Source organism: Mobula hypostoma, chromosome 23 (assembly GCF_963921235.1).
Source record: "Mobula hypostoma chromosome 23, sMobHyp1.1, whole genome shotgun sequence".
NCBI lineage: Eukaryota > Metazoa > Chordata > Chondrichthyes > Myliobatiformes > Myliobatidae > Mobula > Mobula hypostoma.
Genome location: NC_086119.1, coordinates 59,043,502 through 59,068,026, shown reverse-complemented (window position 1 = coordinate 59,068,026; position 24,525 = coordinate 59,043,502). Strand labels below are relative to the sequence as shown.

The 24,525-nt window shown below is 41.3% G+C and overlaps 1 protein-coding gene across 4 annotated transcripts in view; it reads left to right on the top strand.

Moving 5' to 3' along the window:
* cabin1 (calcineurin binding protein 1) overlaps positions 1-24,525 on the top strand; it is a 693,325-nt gene that overhangs the window by 426,480 nt on the left and 242,320 nt on the right. For all 4 annotated transcript variants that reach the window (XM_063031768.1, XM_063031766.1, XM_063031767.1 and 1 more), the window contains exon 29: positions 23,167-23,330. In XM_063031768.1, coding sequence (XP_062887838.1) covers positions 23,167-23,330 — 164 coding nt within the window. The remainder of the gene's footprint in view (positions 1-23,166; positions 23,331-24,525) is intronic.

Genomic DNA, 24,525 nt, shown 5'->3' with positions numbered 1-24,525 from the left:
AGGACAGAACAGCAATGGCTGGAATTTCTGGAAGCAATTCAGAAGGCACAGGATATATACATCCCAAAGAGGAAGAGGTATTCTAAAGGAAAGATGGCACAACCATGGCTAACAAGAGAAGCCATAGCCAACATAAAAGCCAAGGAGAGGGCATATAATAAAGCAAAAATTAGTGGGAAGTTAGAGGATTGGGAAGCTCTTAATAACTAACAAAAGACAACTAAATAAGTCATTAAGAAATAAAAGATAGAATACGGAAGTAAGAAGCCAGTAATATTAAAGATATCAGAAGTTTCTTCAGATACGTAAAGTGTAAAAGAGAGGCGAGAGTGGATATTAGACCACTGGAAAATATTGCTGAAGAGGTAGCAATGGGGGACAAGGAAGTGGCAGACAAACTGAATAAGTATTTTGCATCAGTCTTCACTGTGGAAAACACTAGCAGTATGGTGGAAATTCCAGGTGTCAGGGGTCATGACGTGTGTGAAGTTACTGTAACTAGAGAGGAGGAAAATGAAAGGTCTGAAAGTAGATAAGTTACTAGGACCAGATAGTGTACACTTCAGAGTTCTGAATGAGGTGGCTGAAGAGATTGCAGAGGCAGTGGTACTGATCTTTCAAGAATCACTAGATTCTGGAATAGTTCCGGAAAACTGGAAAGTTGCAAGTGTTACTCCACTCTTCAAGAAGGGAGAGAGGCAGAGGAAATGAAACTGTAGGCCAGTCAGTCTGACCTTAGTGATTGGGAAGATGTTGGAGTCGATTATTAAGGATGAGGTTTCAAGGTACTTGGAGACACATGATAAAATAGCCGGTAGTCAGCATGGTTTCCTCAAGGGAAAATCTTGCCTGATAAATCTGTTGGAATTCGTTACAAAAATAACAAGCAGGATAGACAAAAGAGAATTGGTTGATATCATGTACTTGGATTTTCAGAAGTCCTTTGACAAGGTGCCACACATGAGGCTGCTTAACAAGCTACGAACCCATGTTATTACAGGAAAGATTCTAGTATGCAGACATCCCACCTCTCCCAGAAGTTCCGGGAGTCTCCCACATATGAATAGTGGCTCCCTGATGCCCGCAAATTGTACACAATATCACGGAAATCAATTTTTTTGAGAGCGAGCGAGAGAAAGCAAGAGAGAGTGCGAGAGCGACCACGAGAGAGAGCGTGTGTGCGTGAGAAAAAGCGAGAGCAAGTGAGAGAGCGAGCGAGAGCGAAAGCAAGCGAGAGCTCTTGAGAACACGCGTGCAACCACGAGAGAGAGAGAAAGCGTGAGTGAGAGTGCGCCATGGCAGAGTGTTCCAATAAATAAATAAATAGATAACGTCACCCCAGACTACACTAAAGTGTACCCCTGCCTAGTAAGGTCAAAATAATGAGAGTGTTGCTCGCTGCACTGTTTGCAACAGTGACTTTTCTATTGCCCATGGTGGGTTAAGATTGTAAAAGACATGTTGAGGTGAGTTTAACAGGTGTCATTTGGGGGGCGTCACGTGATGACGTGGGATTGAGACGTGTAAATTCAGCTCTCCCGCAACAAATCAGTGAAGTACCGTTTAAATAAAACAAAGTTGGTAAATATTTTTTGAAAACTATTTATAAACTTTGTAAGACTACTTTACGGTATGCCTCCTAAACCGCAACAAAAGAAGTCTGCTGTTGCGAAGCAGCCGCGAGAGGGGAAGAAAAAAGGGCCTACTGCAACGATGGAGCCTCGGACTCAGGTTGGATCTCCTTCGGTAGAACAGGGAGCAATGGCGGTGGCAGAGGTTGCTCCGAAGAAGACAATGGAATTGCGCATGCGCAAATCGACACAACGCAAACTACAAGAACCGACACCCACTGCAATTGAAAATGACTCAGAGTCAGAACTGGATTCTGCAGAGAACACAGATGAAGAAGAGGAGGAAGAATTGGAAGCGAGTGGAAGTAAAGGAGATGATAGAGACATAAGAGAGGATGTATTGCGATCAACGGCTGAATTAAGGAAAGTAAGAGAAGAGCTTAGAGATACGAAGAGATGCTATAATAAAGTTATGGAAAGACAGGACAAAATGGAAAAGAAGCTTCAGAAGATGGAAAGAGAAATGGGGCTTATGAATGATAGAGTGGAAAAAACAGAAAATGATTTGCTTGTCTGGAACTCGGAAAGAAACCGACTCTTGGAGAAAGTGGACATGTTGGAAAATTTCAGTAGACGTAATAATATAAAAATTGTTGGTCTTACAGAAGGTATGGAAGGAGAAAAGCCAATAGAATTTTTTCAAAGATGAATCCCGGAGGTTTTGCAAATGGGAGAGGAGGTTCGATCAATTGAAATTGAGCGGGCACATAGAGCTTTAAGACCAAAACCAAAAGATGACCAATATCCACGATTGATTTTAATAAAATTCTTAAGATTTCAAGACAAGGAAAGGATTCTACAGGCAGCTGTTCGAGCTGCCAAAGATAGAAAAGGGCCATTGATAATTAAAGGGAAAAGAGTTTTTTTCTACCCTGATATAAGTTACGAACTTTTGAAGAAAAGGAAGAAGTTTAATCCAGTGAAAAAAACCCTATGGGAGCATGGTTATCAATTTATACTGCGTTATCCTGCAACTTTGAAGATTTTTTTGTCTGGTGGAGAAAAAAGATTTTTTGATGACTAACAGAAAGCAGAGCAGTTTGTGCAAGATTCTCTGAATATTCACCAGATACAAGAACAAACTCAGGAGAGTGAGATAGATTGAAGATGAAGATTGGGTTTAAGAATGGATTTGTTGGATTTTTTGAAGCTGGATGAAAGTATAAATATAGTATTAATTATATGAGGGGGGTAAGAAAGGTTAATACTGGAGGAAATTAGCTAGGAATAATAATACTAATTTTGTTTATATATATATATATATAACTTTTTTTGTTGCGGGGGAGCTGGAAGAAGCACTGATCGATTGCTACGTTAATCATGTGTGCAAGCGTGGCTTTTGCCGCAACCCGTAAAATGGAGGGGGGTAGTGTTGTGTATCTTTTCATTCACAACATTAGTGGGGGGGTATTTTGTTTTTTCTTTTTTTTTCTATCTTTTTTTTCTCTTTTTGCCTGGAAGGTTGGGGGGGGAACACATAGCATCATGGTGAAGTTTAAAGTGATTCCCCAAGGAACTATGAGAGTTGAGAAGATAAGTAATGTTTTAGATTGGAGTAACTTTGTTAAGAATAATGACTAATTTGTTGAATTTTTTGAGTTTTAATGTTAATGGGCTTAATGGACCAGTGAAAAGAAAAAGAATCTTAACATATATTAAAAAAATGAAGATAGATTTAGCTTTTTTACAGGAAACGCACCTAACGGAAACAGAACATCAGAAACTAAAGAGAGATTGGGTGGGTAATGTTGTTGCGGCCTCATTTAATTCAAAAGCGAGGGGAGTAGCAATTTTGATCAATAAAACGTTACCAATTAGGATACAAAATGTAATAACTGATTCTGCGGGGAGATATGTGATTATACATTGTCAACTTTTTTCCGAACTATGGACTTTTATGAATATTTATGCACCAAATGAAAATGATGCAAAATTCATACAAGAAACTTTTTTGAATCTGGCGGATGCACATGAAAAAATATTAATTGGAGGCGACTTCAATTTTTGCTTAGACCCAGTCTTAGATAGATCAACCAAGGCTGTTATAAAATCGAAGGTAGTAAATCTAACTTTATCATTGATGAAAGATTTAAATTTGATTGATATATGGAGAAGAATCAATCCTAAAGAAAGAGACTATTCGTTCTATTCCCATAGACATAAAACTTATTCAAGGATAGATTTTTTTCTATTATCAATGCATATTCAACACAGAGTGAAAAATATGGAATATAAAGCAAGAATATTATCAGATCATTCTCCTTTATTAATGACAATAATAATGGCTGATAAGGAAGAAGTGGCTTATAGATGGAGATTTAATTCAATATTATTAAAACGTCAAGATTTTTGTGATTTTATGAAAAAGCAGATTCAATTTTTTTTGGATACAAATTTTCATTCAGTGGAGGATAAATTTATATTATGGGATGCGATGAAAGCATATCTTAGGGGACAGATAATAAGTTATACGTCTAAAATTAAGAAAGAATATATGGCAGAACTAGATCTATTGGAAAAAGAGATTACAAGAATAGAAAAAGAATCACAAAGATATATGTCAGAAGAAAAACGAAGACAACTTGTCAATAAGAAGTTACAATATAATACACTTCAGACATATAGAACGGAAAAAGCAATTATAAGATCTAAACAAAGGTATTATGAGTTAGGTGAGAGAGCACATAAAATTCTTGCCTGGCAGTTGAAAACAGAACAAGCTTCCAAAACAATAAATGCAATTAGAACAAGGGCAAATAAAATATCTTATAAACCTCTTGAAATAAATGAAACCTTTAAAAATTTTTATTCTGAATTATATCAATCAGAATCCCAAAACGATGTTAATAAGATAGAAAGGTTTTTATCACAAGTTTCTCTTCCAAAATTGAATTTGGAAGAACAGAGGGGATTAGATATGCCTTTTACATTAAAAGAAGTTGAAGAAGCTTTAGGATCACTTCAAAGTAATAAATCTCCAGGAGAAGATGGTTTTCCACTTGAATTTTATAAAAAATTTGAAGATTTATTATTTCCTCTTTTTATGGAACTAATACGTCAAGCAGAAAAAATACATGAACTTCCAGAATCTTTTTCAACAGCGATTGTAATAGTATTGCCAAAAAAGGACAGAGATCCTATGAAACCAACATCATACAGGCCTATTTCTTTATTGAATACGGATTATAAAATAATAGCAAAAATTTTATCGAATAGATTATCTAAATATTTACCAAAATTAATACATATGGATCAAACAGGATTTATTAAAAATAGACAACTGGCAGATAATGTAACTCGGCTACTCAGTATAATTCATTTGGCACAAAAAAGGGTTGAGAAGAGTATAGTAGTAGCTTTGGATGCGGAAAAAGCATTTGATAGATTAGAATGGGATTTTTTATTTAAAGTATTAGAAAAATATGGGTTAGGAACATCTTTTATAAATTGGATTAAAACTTTAAATTCTAACTCTAAAGCTAAAGTAGTGACAAACTCTCAAATTTCAACACCATTTCAGCTAAAAAGGTCCACTCTACAAGGTTGTCCACTATCACCTGCTCTATTTGTATTGGCGATAGAGCCATTAGCAGAGCTAATTAGATTGGATCCAGATATTATGGGTTTTAGAGTTAACCAAGAGGAATATAAAATTAATCTTTTTGCCGATGATGTTTTGATCTATTTAACAAACCCACAACATTCGTTACATAAATTATCTTCTAGATTGGATGAATATGGGAAGGTATCAGGTTACAAAATAAACTGGGATAAAAGTGAAATTTTGTCTCTTACTAAAGGAGACTATAGTCAATGTCGATTAGTAACCCAATTTAGATGGCCGGTAAATGGTATAAAGTATTTAGGTATAAGACCTGATAGTGATGTAAAGAATTTATATAAATTTAATTATTTACCACTATTGAAAAAAATTCAAGAAGATCTTGACAAATGGATGATACTACCAATAACATTAGTAGGTAGAGTCAATGTTGTAAAAATGAATATATTTCCGAGATTACAGTATTTGTTTCAAACATTACCAATACAATTGCCACAGAAATTTTTTCAAGAGTTAAATAAATCTGTGAGAAAATTTCTTTGGAAAGGTAAGATGTCAATATCATTGGAAAAACTGACATGTAAATTTAGGTTAGGAGGGTTACAACTTCCAAACTTTAAAAATTACTATAAAGCAAATCAACTTAGATTTATTGCATCTTTTTTCGATGATCAAAAACCAGCATGGATTAAAATAGAACTAGACAAGATAGGAGAAAATAAACCTGAAGATTTTATATATAAATGGATACGGGAAAAGAAAGAATCTCCTATATTAACACACTTGATTGATCTATGGAATAAGATAAATGTTGATAAGGAAACACAGAAATCTCTATTAGCAAGGAGACCTTTGTTTCAAAACAGACTTATTCCTTTTACAATGGACAATCAACTTTTATATAATTGGTACCAAAAAGGAATTAAATTTATAAGAGATTGTTTTGAGCGAGGTATATTGATGTCATTTGAACAATTAAAGGATAAATATAAAATATCTAATAATACTTTCTTTTGCTACTTTCAGTTAAGGGCTTACTTAATAGGTAAGCTGGGTCAAACAATGTTTTTGCCAAAAGCTAATGAAATTGAAATTTTAATTCAAAAAGGGAAAATTAAAAAATTTATTTCTTGTATGTATAATTTGATTCAAGAACAGACAATTAAACAAGGAACCCATAAGTCAAAGCAAAAATGGGAAACAGATCTGAATATTAATATTGATGAAATAAATTGGTCAAGACTTTGTCTGGACAGTATGACAAATACAATAAATGTTCGACTTAGATTAGTACAATATAATTTTTTACACCAATTATATATTACACCACAAAAAATAAATAGATTAAATTCAAATCTATCTGATAAATGTTTTCAGTGTAATCAAGAAATTGGTACTTTTTTACATTCTACTTGGTCTTGTTTTAAAATTCAACCCTTTTGGATAAATTTAAGAGTCTTATTGGAACAAATTACTGGAATTCAACTTCCACATAACCCTGTATTATTTCTATTAGGTGATATTGAAGGGATAAAACCGAAACTTAAATTGAATAAATATCAGAAAGAATTTATAAAAATTGCATTGGCAGTAGCTAAGAAGACTATAGCAGTTACTTGGAAATCTGATTCGTATTTAAGTATGGATCGTTGGAATAATGAAATGGCTAGTTCTATTCCACTTGAAAAAATTACTTATAATTTAAGAGATAATTATCTAACATTCTCGAATATTTGGCGCCCTTATTTACAAAAGATAGGATGTCATATTTAAGTGCTCTGACAAAGAATTTGGTTACTTGGGGAAAATAACGAATAATTATACCAAATTTATTTTGAATCCCATGGAGCATGTGGAAACCTTCCAATACCCAGGCGGCTCTTCTTTTTTTTTCTCTTTCTTTCTTTTAGGTAGGACTATATACATGGGGGGGGGGAGGGTTAAGGGGAGGGGGGGTGGGTAGATTTTATCTTTTCATGTATTCTTTTTGAAAATTCAATAAAATTTATATTAAAAAAAAACAGGTGTCATTTGTTCATTAGCATAGCTAACGTTATTTAAACTAGCTGGCCAGCTGCTAAGGAGCTACTCTATTGCAGACATCCCACCTCTCCCGGAAGACTCCCGCAAATTGATGTGCTACCTCCCTGAAATGAGTTTTTGCAGGGGGGGGGATGTCTGAGTATGGATAAAGCAGTGGCTGATTGGTAGGAGTCAGAGTGGGAATAAAGAAAGCCTTTTCTGGCTGGGTGTTGGTGACTAGTGGTGTTCCACAGGGGTCTGTGTTTGGATCAATTCTTTTGACGTTATATGTCAATGATTTGGATGATGAAATTGATGGCTTTTTTGTAACATTTGCAGACAATATGAAGATAGGCAGAGGGGCAGGAAGTTTTGAGAAAGTAGAGAGGCTACAGAAGGACTTAGATGGATTACGAGAAAGGGCAAAGAAATGGCAGATAGAATGCAGTGTCGGGAAATGTATGGTCATGCACTTTGGTAGGGGAAATGAAAGGGTGACTATTTTCTGAATGGAGCGAAAATACAAAACCTGAAGTGAGTTGGGAGTCTTTGTGCAGGGCTCCCTGAAAGTTAACTTGCAGGGTGAATCAGTGGTGAGGAAGGTAAATGCGATGTTAACATTCATTTCAAGAGGACTAGAGTATAAAAGCAAGGATGTAATATTAAAACTTTATAAAGCACTGCTGAGGCCTCACTTGGGGTATTGTGAATAGTAATGGGCCCCTTATCTTAGAAAGGATGTGCTGAAACTGGAGAGGGTTCAAAGGAGGTTCACAAAAATGATTCCAGGATTGAATGACTTGTCATATAAAGAGTGGGCTCTGGGCCTGTATTCACTAGAATTCAGAAGAATGAGCTGTGACCTCGTTGAAACTTATTGAATGGTGAAAGGCCTTGATAGAGTGGATGTGGAGAGGATATTTCTTTTGATGGGAGAGTTTAAGACCAGAGGACACAGCCTCATCCTTTGAGAACAGAGATGAGGAGGAATTTCTTTAGCCAGAGAGTGGTGAATCTGTGGAATTCTTTGCCACAAGCAGCTGTTGAGGCCAAGTCTTTCTGTATATTTAAGGCAGAGGTTGAGAGTTTCTTGATTGTTCAGGGCATGAAGAGAAACGGGGAGAAGCCAGGAAATTGGGGCTGAGAGGAAAATTGGATTAGATGAAATTTGATGAAATGGCTAGGCAGACACAAAGGGCCAAATGGTCTAATTCTGCTCATATGTCTTATGGTCTTATGGTTTTATACAGTGGGAGTGTGATTTCTTCGGGATTGTGAAGCCTAGTTGTTCCTGCTTTTTAGGATATTAAAAAATTTGAGTGCTCTGTTGCAGTCTAGATACAATGCCATTTCTGCTGAGTGAGTGTGTTCCAAAGTATAGAACAATTAGCATTCCAGGTAGATTGTCTGTCTGTGTGTGTATCTATCCATCTATTTATTCTCTGCCACAGGAAACTGTTGAGGCCAGTTGATTGGCTATGTTTAAGAGGGAGTTAGATATGGCCCTTGTGGCTACGGGGATCAGGGGGTATGGAGGGAAGGCTGGGGCAGGGTTCTGAGTTGGATGATCAGCCATGATCATAATAAATGGCGGTGCAGGTTCGAAGGGCCGAATGGCCTACTCCTGCACCTATTTTCTATGTTTCTATGTTTCTATCTCTCTTTGTTTCAATGAGATACAGTGCGGTAACTGGCCCTTCTAGCCCCCTGAGCCTGTGCCACCCATAGTCATACTTTATTGATCCTGAGGGAAATTGGGTTTTGTTACAGTTGCACCAACCAAGAATGGAGTATAAATATAGAAAAATAAAACCATAAATAATTAAATAATAATATATAAATTATGCCAGGAAATAAGTCCAGGACCAGCCCATTGGCTCAGGGTGTCTGACCCTCCAAGGCAGGAGTTGTAAAGTTTGATGGCCACAGGCAGGAATGACTTCCTGTGACTTCCTATGAATATTAACCATGTGACTTCCCTGTGAATATTAACCTGCCAGCCTGTACGTCTTTGGGATGTGGAAGGAAACTGAAGCAACCCTATGGAAACCCCTGCAGTCACGAGAACTGCAAACACCATTGAGACAGTGGCAGCAGATTAATCCGGGTCACTGGAACTGAAAGTGTTACGTTAAATGCTACGTGTACTACTGTGCTGCCCATTTTTTCTTTTATACTTAGTCTGTATGATCCTCCTTTCTGCGTTTGGTTTGTATTGCCACATTTGGTGTGAATCTAATTAATGTCCCACTGATCCCCAGGTATCATTCCTTGATAACTTCTTGTCTACCTACCAGTGGGTGAAATGAGTAATTGTTACTCTGTAAGGAAGGTAATTGCATTTCCACTAAAGTACTTCCACTGGTTAATTTGTTCTTGGAAGCCATTAGCCACAACTGAGAATTTGTTTGTGTTCTGTATTTGTTAAGGTTTGCACTGCCCTGTCTTTGCAGATCTTTCTATATGAGTAGAACATTATAAAGAAAGTCTAGTCGAATGAACTAATGAACTGAACTGAATATCCTAATTTAGTTTCCGAGTTTCAAACCTCAAGATTTTAGTAGTTGGCTTCTCCCCCCAGAATATCAGAGGGGATTTCCGATTTGAATTTTCTGTTAACCAGGAGGTTTCAGAGCATTTCAACCAATAAAAAAGGCGCTTATTTGAAAAGTGGCTATTTGTGATTTTTTTGGGCCAATGATGCTATCAGATACTCAGCAGATGAAATGTGTATACATCCTATCAAGAAGGATTATTGGTGAGTAGGAGCATCCTTGCACATCTTGAGGTAGTACAGTTTTGTATAAATCTGAACCCAGAGACCTACATTTAACATCTTGTGAAAGACAATATATGCTAGCCCCTCAGTCAACCTTCTTCATGTCAGATACGGTGATTGAAATTAGTATATTGCTGTTAAGCAAATATTATTTTTCACATGAGATGCAAGGCATCTCTTTTTGAACTAACTACCTGTAATTAAAATAAATGATTAGATTAGTTTTAAAAGATCTCAACTGAGCATGCTAATGGTAGATCTGTGCTAATTAAATGGTGAAGGTGGAATAGAGGTATTTGTACGGTGCACAGCAATACCTGGGATGATGCACAAGAAAAGTGAAGTCCATTGCACAGTAACTCCAGGTTGGAAACTCATCCTTTTGAGCTGGAACTGTACTCCTGATTCTTCTTCAATTTTGCTCTCGCTATTGTGTTCAGCAAAGAACAGAAACCTAATTCGGCATTCAATAATTACTGTAATTACCTTTCTTTGATGAAGTAATTTTCAATATTACTGTAAATTAAAATGGGTGAGTACAGTACACGAAATTAAAACAAGAGAAAATAGCATGGGTTTAATCAGGTTTAAGCTCGCATTTAACTATGATATTAAATATGATATTACTCCTAAGTAGAAAAATAAGCTTTCATATGAAATTTATATTTGATACTTTTTTTCAACTGCTCAAAGGTAAATATATCCTTCCTTTTGCTGAGTGTATCTTTTGAGAGAGAAAAAAAACTGTGCACAAAATGCCTGTATTGTTTTTTTCTCTTTTAATGTTTATCACAGCACTTTGTCTGCTGACTAAAAGCTGGTTTGGCAATTAACTGTGATGAATGTTAGTCCAAACCAGTGTTGTCCCACAGAGAGAAACACCTGGCCTTGGCTCAAAATCACCATTCAACTCCAAGGCTCATGGAGGGCATGTGTTTGTGGCTTCATTCCAACAAAGCCAGTGATAGTGAGTCCCCTCTACAGTTATCAACAGCAACTTAATAGATTTCTCTTCAGATCCCACCCATGGATGAGAAGATGTAGTGTACTGCTTACCTTGGAGCTGCCCGCAGTGAGCATCTCAGCCAGAAGGATGAGATGGTCACTGCAGCTTGGTGGCAGGGGACACTGTGCATGTGAACTGAACTGCTAACTGAGAGAAGGGAACCAAGAATAATCGTCTCGTTCCTCAGCGGAGAGAAAGAAGCCTTCAGTCCAGTCAGTCTCAATCTTACCACACTGCCTTAAAGGTAGCTACAGCAAGGATGAGATTATTTTGGACTTTCTCGTGGACTTTGAGCAGGTCCTTGTCGAGCTTCATCCTGAACAGCTGCATGATACCGGACTCTCTGATCTTTCCCTTTTAGTTCTGAGATTCCATAACCCTGGAAATCTTTTTGAAAATCCAAAAATGGGCCTGATAGTCAGGGTTTATGCTATTACTCACCTATAGAGTGGCCCTGACAGATGACATTTGATGTGTTTGACAGTGTATAACTGAACTGCAGGCCGAGCCTGGTCACGTTGTGCTGATCCGAAAGCACTTCCCTGGACATAGATGTATATGGTGCTTCTTTGCAGGATGAATACAGGAAATTAGGACTGACAGTTGTCAGTTTGGACTGGTTGAGCTGAAGGGCCTGTGTCCATGCTGTATGGCTATATGGCTCCCAATAGGACACAGCCAAAGAATTGATCAAGTTGCTCACTTTCAACAGCCGGCATACTTAAGGAATGTGTATCTTGCAGTCTTTTTTTAAAGCCTGTGATTCTCTCACATCTGAGCCCAAAGCTCAGCATTGTATTCCTTCTCCAACACTATCTCCCCATTATCCAGCCAGATACCCACCTGCCCTGGAAATCAAGGTACCTGCCATTAATTATTGCGAAAGCTGCATGTCTTCATATCAGGTTGGGTAATTCAACTTCTTGTTGCATTGTTACATCTGCCACTTTCCTTTCATTTTCTCAGTTTCCAGAAACTTTTAGAAAGCTTTGTCACTCATATTTTACTTCAGTGGTTGGCAAGTTGATGGAGAAGATCCTGAGAGGCAGGATTTATGAACATTTGGAGAGGCATAATATGATTAGGAACAGTCAGCCTGGCTTTGTCAAAGGCAGGTTGTGCCTTATGAGCCTGCTGGAACTTTCTGAGGATGTGACTAAACACATTGATGAAGGTAGAGCCGTAGATGTAGTGTATATGGATTTCAGCAAGGCACTTGATAAGGTACCCCATGGAAGTCTTATTGAGAAAGTAAGGAGGCATGGGATCCAAGGGGACATTGCTTTGTGGATCCAGAACTGGCTTGCCCACAGAAGGCAAAGAGTGGTTGCAGACGGGTCATATTCTGCATGGAGGTCAGTGACCAGTGGTGTGCCTCAGGGATCTGTTCTGGGACCTTTATTCTTCGTGATTTTTATAAATGACCTGGATGAGGAAGTGGAGGGTTAGTAAGTTTGTTGATGACACAAAGGTTGGGGGTGTTGTGGATCGTGTGGAGGGCTGTCAGAGGTTACAGCGGGACATTGATAGGATGCAAAACTGGGCTGAGAAGTGGCAGATGGAGTTCAACCCAGATAAGTGTAAAGTGGTTCATTTTGGTAGGTCAAATATGATGGTAGAATATAGTATTAAATGTAAGACTCTTGGCAGTGTGGAGGATCAGAGGGATCTTGGGGTCTGAGTCCATAGGACGCTCAAAGCAGCTGCGCAGGTTGACTCTGTGGTTAAGAAGGCATACGGTGTATTGGCCTTCATCAGTCGTGGAATTGAATTTAGGAGCCGAGAAGTAATGTTGCAGCTGTATAGGACCCTGGTCAGACCCCAGTCAGACCCCACTTGGAGTACTGTGCTCAGTTCTGGTCGCCTCACTACAGGAAGGATGTGGAAACCATAGAAAGGGTGCGGAGGAGATTTACAAGCATGTTGTCTGGATTGGGGAGTATGCCTTATAAGAATAGGTTGAGTGAACTTGGCCTTTTCTCCTTGGAGCAGCAGAGGATGAGAGGTGACCTGATAGAGGTGTATAAGATGATAAGAGGCATTGATCGTGTGGATAGTCAGAGGCTTTTTCCCAAGGCTGAAATGGCTGCCACAAGAGGGCACAGGTTTAAGGTGCTTGGGAGTAGGTACAGAGGAGATATCAGGGGTACGTTTTTTACGCAGGAGTGGTGAGTGAGTGGAATGGGCTGCCGGCAACGGTGGTGGAGGTGAATACGATAGGGTCTTTTAAGAGACTTTTGGATAGGTTCATGGAGCTTAGAAAAATAGAGGGCTATGGGTAACCCTAGTAATTTCTAAGGTAGGGACATGTTCGGCACAACTTTGTGGACTGGAAGGGCCTCTATTGTGCTGTAGGTTTTCTATGTTTCTGTATTTAGTTTTTCTAAATCTTTTACTCTTAATGTTTTCTGCTTACTTTTCTCTGACATCTTTGAATGAAGATCCCATTGCCTTTTCTTCTGCTGTCAGTAGTGTAATTAGTTAATTGTTCTTGTACTTTGTTTCTCTGTACAAACACAAGAAGGACTTTAGTTACTTGCTGGTTCTTTTCTAGTTATTGTTAGGTATATCACCTTTGCTTTTTTTAGCATGGACCAAGTCTATCTGGACCAAGGGTATTATCTTCTCTTACTTGTGTTTTAAATTGTTTTAAGGTCTATTAATGTTCTTTTGTGGCGACCCACTTTCTACACAAGCGAACTGCCTCACAAAATAGCCCGCGTGTGGGGAGAGACTTTTGTAATGCACCTCTGACGTCACTTCCGCCCGGAGAGGGCTAGAAGGGAACTGCTTAAAAGCCAGTGCCACAAAGTTTGAATAAACTAGTCTCGAGTGCGACTTACAGACTGCGTGTCGTTATTTCTAGCTCTGTGTGTAGCACATCGCTACGTTGGTCACTGCGACGGTCCAAACGGGATTTGGACCAAAGATGATCGACTCTTCTTCATCTGTTCACGCAGTTTCGCTAAAACTGCCGACTTTCTGGACGCTGCGACCATGCATGTGGTTTGATCAAGCAGAAGCCCAGTTCCAGATTCGGCAGATATCTTCGGATTCCACACGTTACTATTACGTGGTGAGCTCCCTTGACCAGGAGACAGCCGCACAGGTTGAGTATTTGATACAGTCACCCCCCAAAGAAGGCAAATATGCAGCATTCAAAGCGCTGCTCTTAGAAACCTTTGGCCTCTCACGGCGTGAGCGAGGTGCCCACTTGCTGCACCTGGACGGTTTGGGAGACAGGCCACCGTCAGCATTAATGAACGAGATGCTGGCCCTGGCTGAAGGACACAAGCCCTGCCTCATCTTTGAGCAGGCGTTCCTAGAACAACTGCCCGAGGACATACATCTGCTGCTGGCCGACGCAGATTTCAGTGACCCCCAGAAGGTGGCGGCCCGGGCAGACGTACTGTGGAAAGCCAAGAGGGAGAGCGGGGCGTCCGTTGGACAGATTACCAAACCACACGCCCAACAGCAGGCCCGACCAGGCCTAGCAATAGAGCGCACACAACCCAGAGGCAGGAGTGAGGAGGCCAATGAACAGTGGTGTTTCTACCACCAGCGGTGGGGCACAGGAGCCCGTCGTTGTCGCCCGCCCTGCAAGTTCCCGGGCAACGCCAGGACCAGCCGCCGCTAATGGCTACGGCAGCTGGCCACCAGGACAGCCTCCTGTACGTCTGGGACAAACAGTCGGGACGCCGCTTCTTGGTCAACACCGGAGCAGAGATCAGCGTCTTACCCCCGACGGGGTATGACACCCGCAACAGGGTGACGGGACCCACCCTGAGGGCCGCAAACGGCAGCAGGAATCGGACCTAAGGCACCCGCACAGTGCAGCTACAGTTCGGCGCCAGCCGGTTCGCGTGGGACTTCACACTGGCCGCCGTGGCCCAACCACGCCTGGGGGCGGACTTCTTGCGAGCCCACAGCCTGCTGGTCGATTTGCAAGGGAAAAGACTGGTCCATGCAAGACTTTCCAGACGTTCTCCCTGGGTGAAGCCAAGTTGCCGACCCCACACCTGGACTCCATCACGCTGTCTGACAACGAATTCACCAGAATCCTGGCGGCCTTTCCATCAGTTCTGGCACCGCAGTTCACGGCAGCCATGCCCAGACACGGAGTACAGCACCACATTCCGACCCAGGGACCACCACTCCATGCCCGCGTACGAAGGCTCTCCCCCGGACAAGCTCCGCCTGGCGAAGGAGGAGTTCAAGAGGATGGAGAAATTGGGGATCGTACAGCAGTCCGACAGCCCATGGGCCTCCCCCTTGCACATGGCACCCAAAGCAGCCAGGGGCTGGAGACCATGTGGTGACTATGCAGACTGAACGAGGCTACAACTCCAGACCGCTACCCCGTGCCGCACATACAGGACTTTGCAGCAAACCTGCATGGGGCAAGCATCTTTTCCAAAGTAGACCTCATCCAGGGCTACCATCAAATCCCGGTACACCCTGAAGACATCCCCAAAACAGCACTCATCACCCCGTTTGGCCTGTTTGGATTCCTCCGAATGCCGATCGGCCTGAAGAATGCCGCACAGACGTTCCAGAAACTAATGGATGCGGTGGGACGCGACCTGGACTTTGTGTTCATCTATTCGGACGGCATCCTCATAGCCAGCATTAGTCATCAGGAGCATCTGTCCCACCTCCGCCAGCTCTACTCCCGCCTGAGTGATTTCGGCCTCACGATCAACCCGGCCAAATGTCAGTTCGGACTCCGACACCATGGACTTCCTGGGCCACAGGATTACCAAAGACGGGGCAACACCTCTGCCCGCCAAGGTAGATGCGATCCGCCACTTCGCCCGGCCCAACACAGTCAAAGGCCTGCAGGAGTTCGTTGGTATGGTGAACTTCTACCACCGCTTCCTCCCCTCAGCAGCCCGTATCATGCGCCCTTTGTTCACCCTGATGTCGGGTAAAGGCAAGGACATTACTTGGGACGAAGAGGAAGTGGCTACTTTCGTTAAAGCCAAGGAAGCCTTGGCAGACGCCGCGATGCTGGTGCAGCCCAGAATGGACGTTCCAACCGCCCTCACAGTGGACACACCCAACACAGCAGTCGGTGGGGCACTGGAGCAACTCATCGAGGGGCACTGGCAACCCCTGGCATTCTTCAGCATGCACCTATGGCCACCTGAACTCAAGTACAATGCCTTCAACCGGGAGCTGTTGGCACTATATCTGGCAATCCGGCATTTCAGGTACTTCTTAGAAGGCAGGCCGTTCACCACGTTCACGAACCACAAACCGTTGGCCTTCGCATTCACAAAGGTGTCCGATCTCTGTTCGGCCCGCCAACAACACATCTGTCCTACATCTCTGAGTACACGACGGACATCCAGCATGTCTCGGAAAAGGACAATGTCGTGGCGGACGCACTCTCCAGACCAGCTATCCAGGCCCTGTCCCAGGGGGTGGACTATGCAGCACTGGCGGAGGCGCAGCAGGCAGACGACGAGATGCCCAGCTACAGGACCGCAGTCTCGGGTTTGCAGCTGCAAGACTTCCTCGTAGGCCCAGGTGAGAGGACCCTCCTGTGTGACGTGGCTACCGGCCAATCCCGCCCCATCGTCCTGGCAGCCTGGTGGCGGCAAGTTTTCAGCTCCATGCATGGCTTGGTGCACCCATCTATCAGGACAACCGTCCGGTTGGTCTCCAGCAAGTTCATGTGGCACGGACTTCACAAACAGGTCAGTGAATGGGCCAAAACGTGCACGCAGTGCCAAACGGCCAAGGTGCAGCGGCACACCAATGCCCCGCCGCAGCAGTTCAAACCCACCTGCCGGAGGTTCGACCACATTCATGTGGATATCGTGGGGCCCCTGCCAGTGTCGCGAGGAGCGCAGTACCTCCTAACTATGATAGACCGGTTCACGAGATGGCTAGAGGCAGTCCCGCTCAACGACACCACCGCCGATTCCTACGCCTGAACGCTGATTGCAACCTGGGTAGCACCCTTCGGGATACCGGCCCACATTACCTCCGACAGAGGCGCCCAGTTCACCTCCAGCCTGTGGTCGGCTGTGGCCAGTCTGTTGGGAACACAATTACACCACACAACTGCCTACCACCCACAGTCAAACGGACTAGTGGAACGCTTCCACCGTCACTTAAAATCGGCTCTGATGGCCCGCCTGAAAGGGCCTAACTGGGTGGACGAGCTTCCCTGGGTCCTGCCTGGAATCTGCACAGCACCCAAACAGGATCTGCACACCTCGTCAGCCGAGCTGGTGTATGGCACACCCTAGTCGTCCCAGAAGAGTTCATACCAGCCTCAAGGGGGCAACAGGAAGAACCCACAGCAGTCCTGGACAGACTATGCGAAAGGCTCAGCAATCTGGCCCCCATACCGACTTCACAGCACGGACAGAGCCCGACCTGCAGAACTGTAAGTTTGTATTCGTACGAAGGGGCGCACACTGGGCACCGCTACAGCGGCCGTACGAGGGGCCGTTCAAGCTGATCAGTAAAAACGGGTCCACGTATGTTCTGGACATTGGGGGAAAGAAGAGGTTTTCACGGTGGACCGACTCAAACCGGCCCACGTGGACTTGACGCAGCCGGTCGAGGTTCAGGCACCGCGGCGCAGAGGCAGACGGCCCAAACAGAGACTGATCCAGACTGTGGACATTGGGGGTGTATCGCCGGTTCTGGAGAGGGGGTTATGTAGCGACCCACTTTCTACACAAGCGAACCGGCTCACAAAATAGCCCGCTCACGGGGAGAGACTTTTGTAATGCACCTCTGACGTCATTTCCGCCCGGAGAGGGCTAGAAGGGAACTGCTTAAAAGCCAGTGCCGTGAAGTTTGAATAAACTTGTCTCGAGTGCGACTTACAGACTGCGTGTCGTTATTTCTAGCTCTGTGTGTAGCACATCGCTACGCTTTCCTCCCTTACTGTTGTAGAAGCCATCCTGTTTTCATCTTTGGCTTTTTTACAGACGGTGTGATGTTTGCTTCCAGAATTTGCTGGTAAATGTTCCCCGTGCCACTAGCTGCAACACAACCCCAAAGCATGATCGATCCACCCCCATACTTAACAGTTGGAGAGGTTTTCTTTTCATGAAATTCTGCATCCTTTTTTCTCCAAACATACCTTTGCTCAGTGCGGCCAAAAAGTTCTATTTTAACTTCATCAGTCCACAGGACTTGTTTCCAAAATACATCAGGCTTGTTTAGATATTCCTTTGAACTTTGTTTTATATAAATTGTACTTTAATGAGAAAAAAAACTCACAACAATCAAAGTGAAAAATAAAAAAAAATTGGGAGAATCAGAAGATACTGTCTCCTCTGATAGAAGCCAGACGCCACCCCCAGATGCATCTTTCCTTTGAACTTTTTGAATAGAAGTTTTTAGCCGAAGATGAAAAGAGGATGGCTTCTACAACAGTGTAATGATCCTAAACACACTTCAAAATCCACAATGGACTACCTCAAGAGGTGCAAGCTGAAGGTTTTGCCATGGCCCTCTCAATCCCCCGACCTAAACAGCATCGAAAATCTGTGGATAGACCTCAAAAGAGCAGTGCATTTAAGGCGGCCCAAGAATCTCTCAGATCTAGAAGCCATTTGCAAAGAAGAGTGGGCAAAAATCCCCCAAACAAGAATTGAAAGACTCTTAGCTGGCTACAGAAAGTGTTTACAAGCTGTGATACTTGCCAAAGGGGGTGTTACTAAGTACCGCCATGCAGGGTGCCCAAACTTTTGCTTCTGGCCCTTTTCCTTTTTTGTTATTTTGAAACTGTAAAAGATGGAAATAAAAAAGTTTTCTTGCTTAAAATATTAAAGAAATGTGTCATCTTTAACTTTATGCCTTTTGGAAATCAGTTCATCTTTTACTCACTTAGCTATTCACAGTAACAGAAATTTTGATCGGGGTGCCCAAACTTTTGCATACCACTACATCAAGACAATAGGATAACTAGGGAGGGGATGGGACCCCTCAAGGATAAAATGGGGAACATTTGCCTGGATAAGGAGAATGTGAGTGAGGTACTTAATGAGTACCTTGTTTCAGTATTTACCAAGGAAAAGGATATGGAGGATCAGGAGATCAGTGCTGAGTGTATAAATACATTAGAGCGAATAGAGGTCAAGGAGGAGGAAGTGTTGTGCTAAGTGAGTACTAAGGTGGTTAAGTCCCCAGGGCCTGATGGGATTTATCCCAGGTTATTGAAGGAGGCAAGAGACGAGATTGCTGGGCCCTTGACCAGTATCTTCATGAACTCTACCCACAGGTGAGGTGCATGCTGAGTGGTGAGTGGCTAAATTGTACCTCTATTTAAGAATGAAACGAGGGAAAATCCTGGGTACTATAGACTGGTGGGTCTCAGGGATAGGATATACGAGCGTTTGGAAACCCGTGGCCTAATTAAGGAGAGCGTGTATGGCTTTGTGCGTGGCAAGTCCTTCCTTACCAACTTGATTGAGATTTTTGACAAGGTGACAAGAGAATGGTGGACATTGGATGTTGTCTACATGGACTCTAGTAAGGCACTTGACAAAGTCCCTTATGGGGAGGCTAATCCAGAAGATTAAAATGCATGGGATCTGCAGTGAATTGGCTGTTGGCTTGCGCATAGAAGACAGAGGGTAAAGGTTGAAGGGACTTGTTCAAACTAGAGGTCTGTAATTAGTGGTGTTTCGCAGAGATCTGTGCTGGGACCTCTGCTGTTTGTGATGTATATAAATGACCTGGATGAAAATGTAGATGGGTGGGTTAGTAAATTTGTGGATGATAACAAGGTTGGTAGTGTTATGGATAGTGTAGAAGATTGGCAAAGAATACAGCACAATATAGACCAGTTGTAGAACTGGGCAGAGAAATGGCAGATGGAGTTTAACCCAGATAAGTGTGAGGTGTTGAACCTTGGTAGGGCAAATGCAAGGAGACCGTTATGGGTAAGATCCTTATCAATGTTGCAGAGCATAGAGATCTTGGGATCCAAGTTCATAGCTCTTTGAAACTGGCTACACAGATAAATAAGGTGGTTAAGAAGCCTTATGAAATGCTTGCTTTATTATTTGAGGCTTTGAGTTCAAAAGTCAAGAGGTTATGTTGCAACTTTATAAAACGCTGTTTAGGCCGTATCTAAAGTATTGCATACAGTTCTGGTCACCCCATAATAGAAAGGATGTTGAGGGTTTGGAAAGGGTGCGGAAGAGGTTTACCAGGATGCTGAATGGTTTGGAGGGCATGTGCTCGCATGAGAGGCTGGACAAACCTGGGGTGTTTTCTTTGGAGTGGCAGAGGCTGAGGGGAGATCTGATCGAGGTTCACATGATTAAGAGATGCATAGAGTAGACAGGGAGTATCTGTTTCCCAGGGTTGACATGTCTAAAACCAGAGGGCATTCATTGAAGGTGAGAGGGGGTAGGTTCAAAGGAGATGTGAGAGTTAAGTTTTTTTTTGCTCAGAGAGTGGTGGATGCCTGGAATGTGCCGCCTGGTAGGGTGGTAGAGGCAAATACACTGGAGGCTTTTAAGAGATGTTTGGATAGGCGCATGGATGTAAGAAAGATGGAGGGATATGGGCATGATGTAGGTATGAGGGATTAATGTTTGGGTGTTTCCAATTTGCTTTTTAGCTGGTTTGGCACAGCATTGTGGGCTGAATGGCCTGTGCCTGTGCTGTACTCTTCTATGTTCCTGATATTTATTGCTTATTTATTTAAATTTTTTTCTTTTTGTGCTTTATTGTCTTTTGCACATTAGTTGTTCAGCTGTATTATTGTGTGTGGTTTTTCACTGATTCTGTTGTGTTTCTTTGTACTTACTGCAAATGCCTGTAAGAAAATGAATTTCATAGTATATGGTGACATAATATACTTTGATAATAAATTTACTTTGAACTTTGAGATGATTCATGAATGTTAGAGTGTGCCATGAAAGAACTATTCTTCCTATATTTTGTAGAACTAATAAGCTGGTGTACCAAGAAATACTGTAAAAGAAAAATATTATATTCCTTCAGTATTCATGTTCTGAGTTATTCTAAAAATTTTAAGCTAATCCCATTGAGTTAGTTGCCACATACATACAGGATGTAGGCAGGAGCTGTCTGCTCTCGCTAGGGCTCAAGTCCCATGGGAAGAAGTAATTGTGTATCATTCTTCTAAAATATTTTGTTCATGAAATGATTAGCCCAGGAGCACCCTAAAATCTCTTAAATTAAAAGTTCAAAATTGTTCAAATAATAACCTAATAAAAACTCTCGACATAAACCTTCATGAATTACAGTAATATAACTCTCAATAAACTTCTCCCAAGTAGAGCTCCATCATTGTAATACATTGCTTATTTTCAAATAAGTAAATGGTCACCTCTTTCAATGGTTAAAAACCACTGCTAATAATTAACATCCTCTGAATATGCCTCCTTGTATTCATGATTATTTGCAGATATCTCTTTAATGATCTCTTTTTTTTTGTTTTTACACAGTTCGTTGTCTTCTGAGCTCTGGTTGAATGCCCTAGTTGGGTGGTCTTTCATTGATTCTGTTATGATTATTATTCTAGAGATTTATTGAGTATGCCCACAAGAAAATGAATCTCAGGATTGTATATGGTGACATATCAGTAATTTAATAATAAAATTTACTTTGAACTTTAAAGAAGGGACTACACAGAAGGTAGCTGGAAATGATAAAGTGGTAGAGAATTAACATGCAATAGCAAGCCATGCAGTTGTGGGCACTTCTTCAGTGACTCGACTGGGCAGTGTGGCCCATGTGGTTTACTCCTCAGGTCACTTCTGTTTACTATGTGGAACCAGTAGCTTTGCTGTGATAGATTTTACTAAAGCTGACTCTTCTGAAGACCAGATAATTATAAATAAAATCAAGGAATGGGCAAGTATTTGAAAAATGGAAGCCAATATTATTAATTGTGAAGTAATGCATTTTTGATTGTAAGAAGATGGAAGCAATCACACTCCAAATATAATAGGCTTGGCATGGAGAAAGGACAAGAGAAACTCTGATATGGGCTCAGAATACATTCGTAAGATGTGGCTATTTGTTAGAAGAAATTAAGTTCCAGATTTTGCATAGAGTATGTAGACTATGAAGTCAAGAGATAGAAATCATCTTGTACAGAACATTAATACTTTCCTGGAGTATCCATGTCATTTAGGTCTTCTCACTTTAAGGAAGGAAGTTGTGCCTTGTGAAAAGGAAGCAATAAGGTGCTGCTTGGTTTGAAGGACAAAACCTTGGAAAAATTGAAGCCTTCGTTAGTAGAATAGCATAGATTATATCATGTGCCAATGATGAAATATTTGGATTTTGAGGTGATCTATACAAATATTTAGAATTATGACAGGGTTAAGTAGGATGTAGATAGAAACAAGGATTAGAAAACAAGAGATGACAGCCCTCTAAACACGCAGTTAGGAAGTTGTGGAATTCCTTTCCAGAGGTGCAGGCAGGACTGTCAACATTCAAGATTAGATTAGTTATGCGGATGAAAGGAAAGGAAATAATGGAATATGGAAAGCAGGTGAATAAATATTCTGTGGGAGACAAATGCACTCTGTGGCTGAATAATTTGTGCTCTGCAATAAATTATACTGATGTGTAAACGTGCATTTTGGGTATGATTATGACCTCTATTCTAATGTGCTGCAATATAGCCATCATGGGGATAGCCCAGAATCAGAATCAGGTTTATTATCGCCGGCATGTGACGTGATATTTGTTAACTTTGCAGCAGCAGTTCAATGCAATACATAATCTAGTAGAGAGAGAGAGAGAGAGAGAGAGAGAGAGAGAGAAAATAAATAAAACATAATAATAAATAAAGAAGTAAATCAATTACATATATTGAAGAGATTTTAAAAAATGTGCAAAAACAGAAATACTGTATATTTTAACAAAAAGTAAGATAGTATCCAAAGATTCAATGTCCATTTAGGAATCGGATGGCAGAGGGGAAGAAGCTGTTCCTGAATCGTTGAGTGTGCACTGAATCCCAGAACTTTTCTGAAATGTTACAGCTTAAAGTACAAATAACTGTTGTGTGAAATTTTCCTCACCAATTTGTGATCTGGTGATCTTGGATAATATTTTGCAGTCATGCCGATATGGTTATCTTTAATTCTCAAGTTTTAAAGATGGATATTGAAAGACTCAAACTATTGTTTTACCTCTGTAGGGAATCTGGCGTATTCCTGTGGATGAAATCGACCGTCCTGGCAGCTTTGCCTCACATATGAACCGTTCAATTGTCATCTTACTTGATGTTTTATCACAACTGAAGGACCATAATACTCTGTTGAGAGTATCTTCCATGCTTCAAAGGACACCTGACCAAGGAAAGTAAGTGTACATGTTCGGAACTTCAGAGTTATATGCATACAGATTCTAATGTAGTTTCCTTCCTCAGATTAAAGAAACAGAAATGTGAATATTCACATAAAATTGGAGAAATTGAAACATTCCCTTCATTATTTCCTTCCGCAGATGCTATCATGAAAACAGTTAAGTGCTGAACATTCCAGATATTTATCTATTTCTTTTATTCTATCATTGCATACTACACTGCCTTGGATTATACTCCAGAGGAAACAGCAAGTACTTCTGGACTCTCCCCTAAAGTGATATTGGTTTCATTCTATTTATTCTATTCAGTTTTGTTTCTTCAGTCTTTTATTTTTACTTAAGTGCTAAATCTCAAATTTGCATAAATATTTCAGTTATGTAAAATGCATTGTTGTGGTACTTTGAATTGGTATAAAGAACCATACTGCAAATGTACAAAAAAGAAGCAAGAGCAGAAGGTAATTATATCTACGCACTAATATGCTGTTAAGGCGAACACAATCCATAGCACTATCCCCATTCTTGGCAATAACAAAGCCTGGTACACGAGTGACAAAGACAAGGCCGAAGGATTTGCAACCATCCTCACCGGAAATGCCAATTGGACAACATGTTGCAGCTTCCAACTGCAATCTCTACTGACATAAAACCTACCTTACACCAATTTAGTTACTCCGAATGATGTTAAAAAAAAATCACCCAGCTCTATAGTAGCTCTCACTCCAGCCAAGCTGTGTGGGTACTATTGTCATTTGTTTCTCACTGACTTCCTTTACAATAAGGTCTGAAGTAAGAAAGTCCACTTAATGTATAACTTTCAACTCCATTAGCAACCCTACAGAAAATAATTTTCTGAAAGATTTATGATTTCCTGTTCTATCTCCATCAGAAAATTATTCCTGAAGGTTTTTTTTAATCTGAAGGGAGAATTTCTGAATTGAAACTATTTTGGAAGGTTATGGCTGAAGATCTGCCATTTCCTTATTGACTTGCTTTGAACCCCTGTGATGGAAACTGCCAGCATCTGGAGATGGGACATGCTTTTTTGTGTTTTGGTTAACTTGAGAGATCTCTGAGCCATAGCTCACAGTTACCTTACCTGTTCTTTTCTTGTATAGTTCTGTGAAATCTTGCCACCAATTGATTACTGAACAAGTTGGCCATTTCTTTAATTTTTTTATATTTAAAGAGT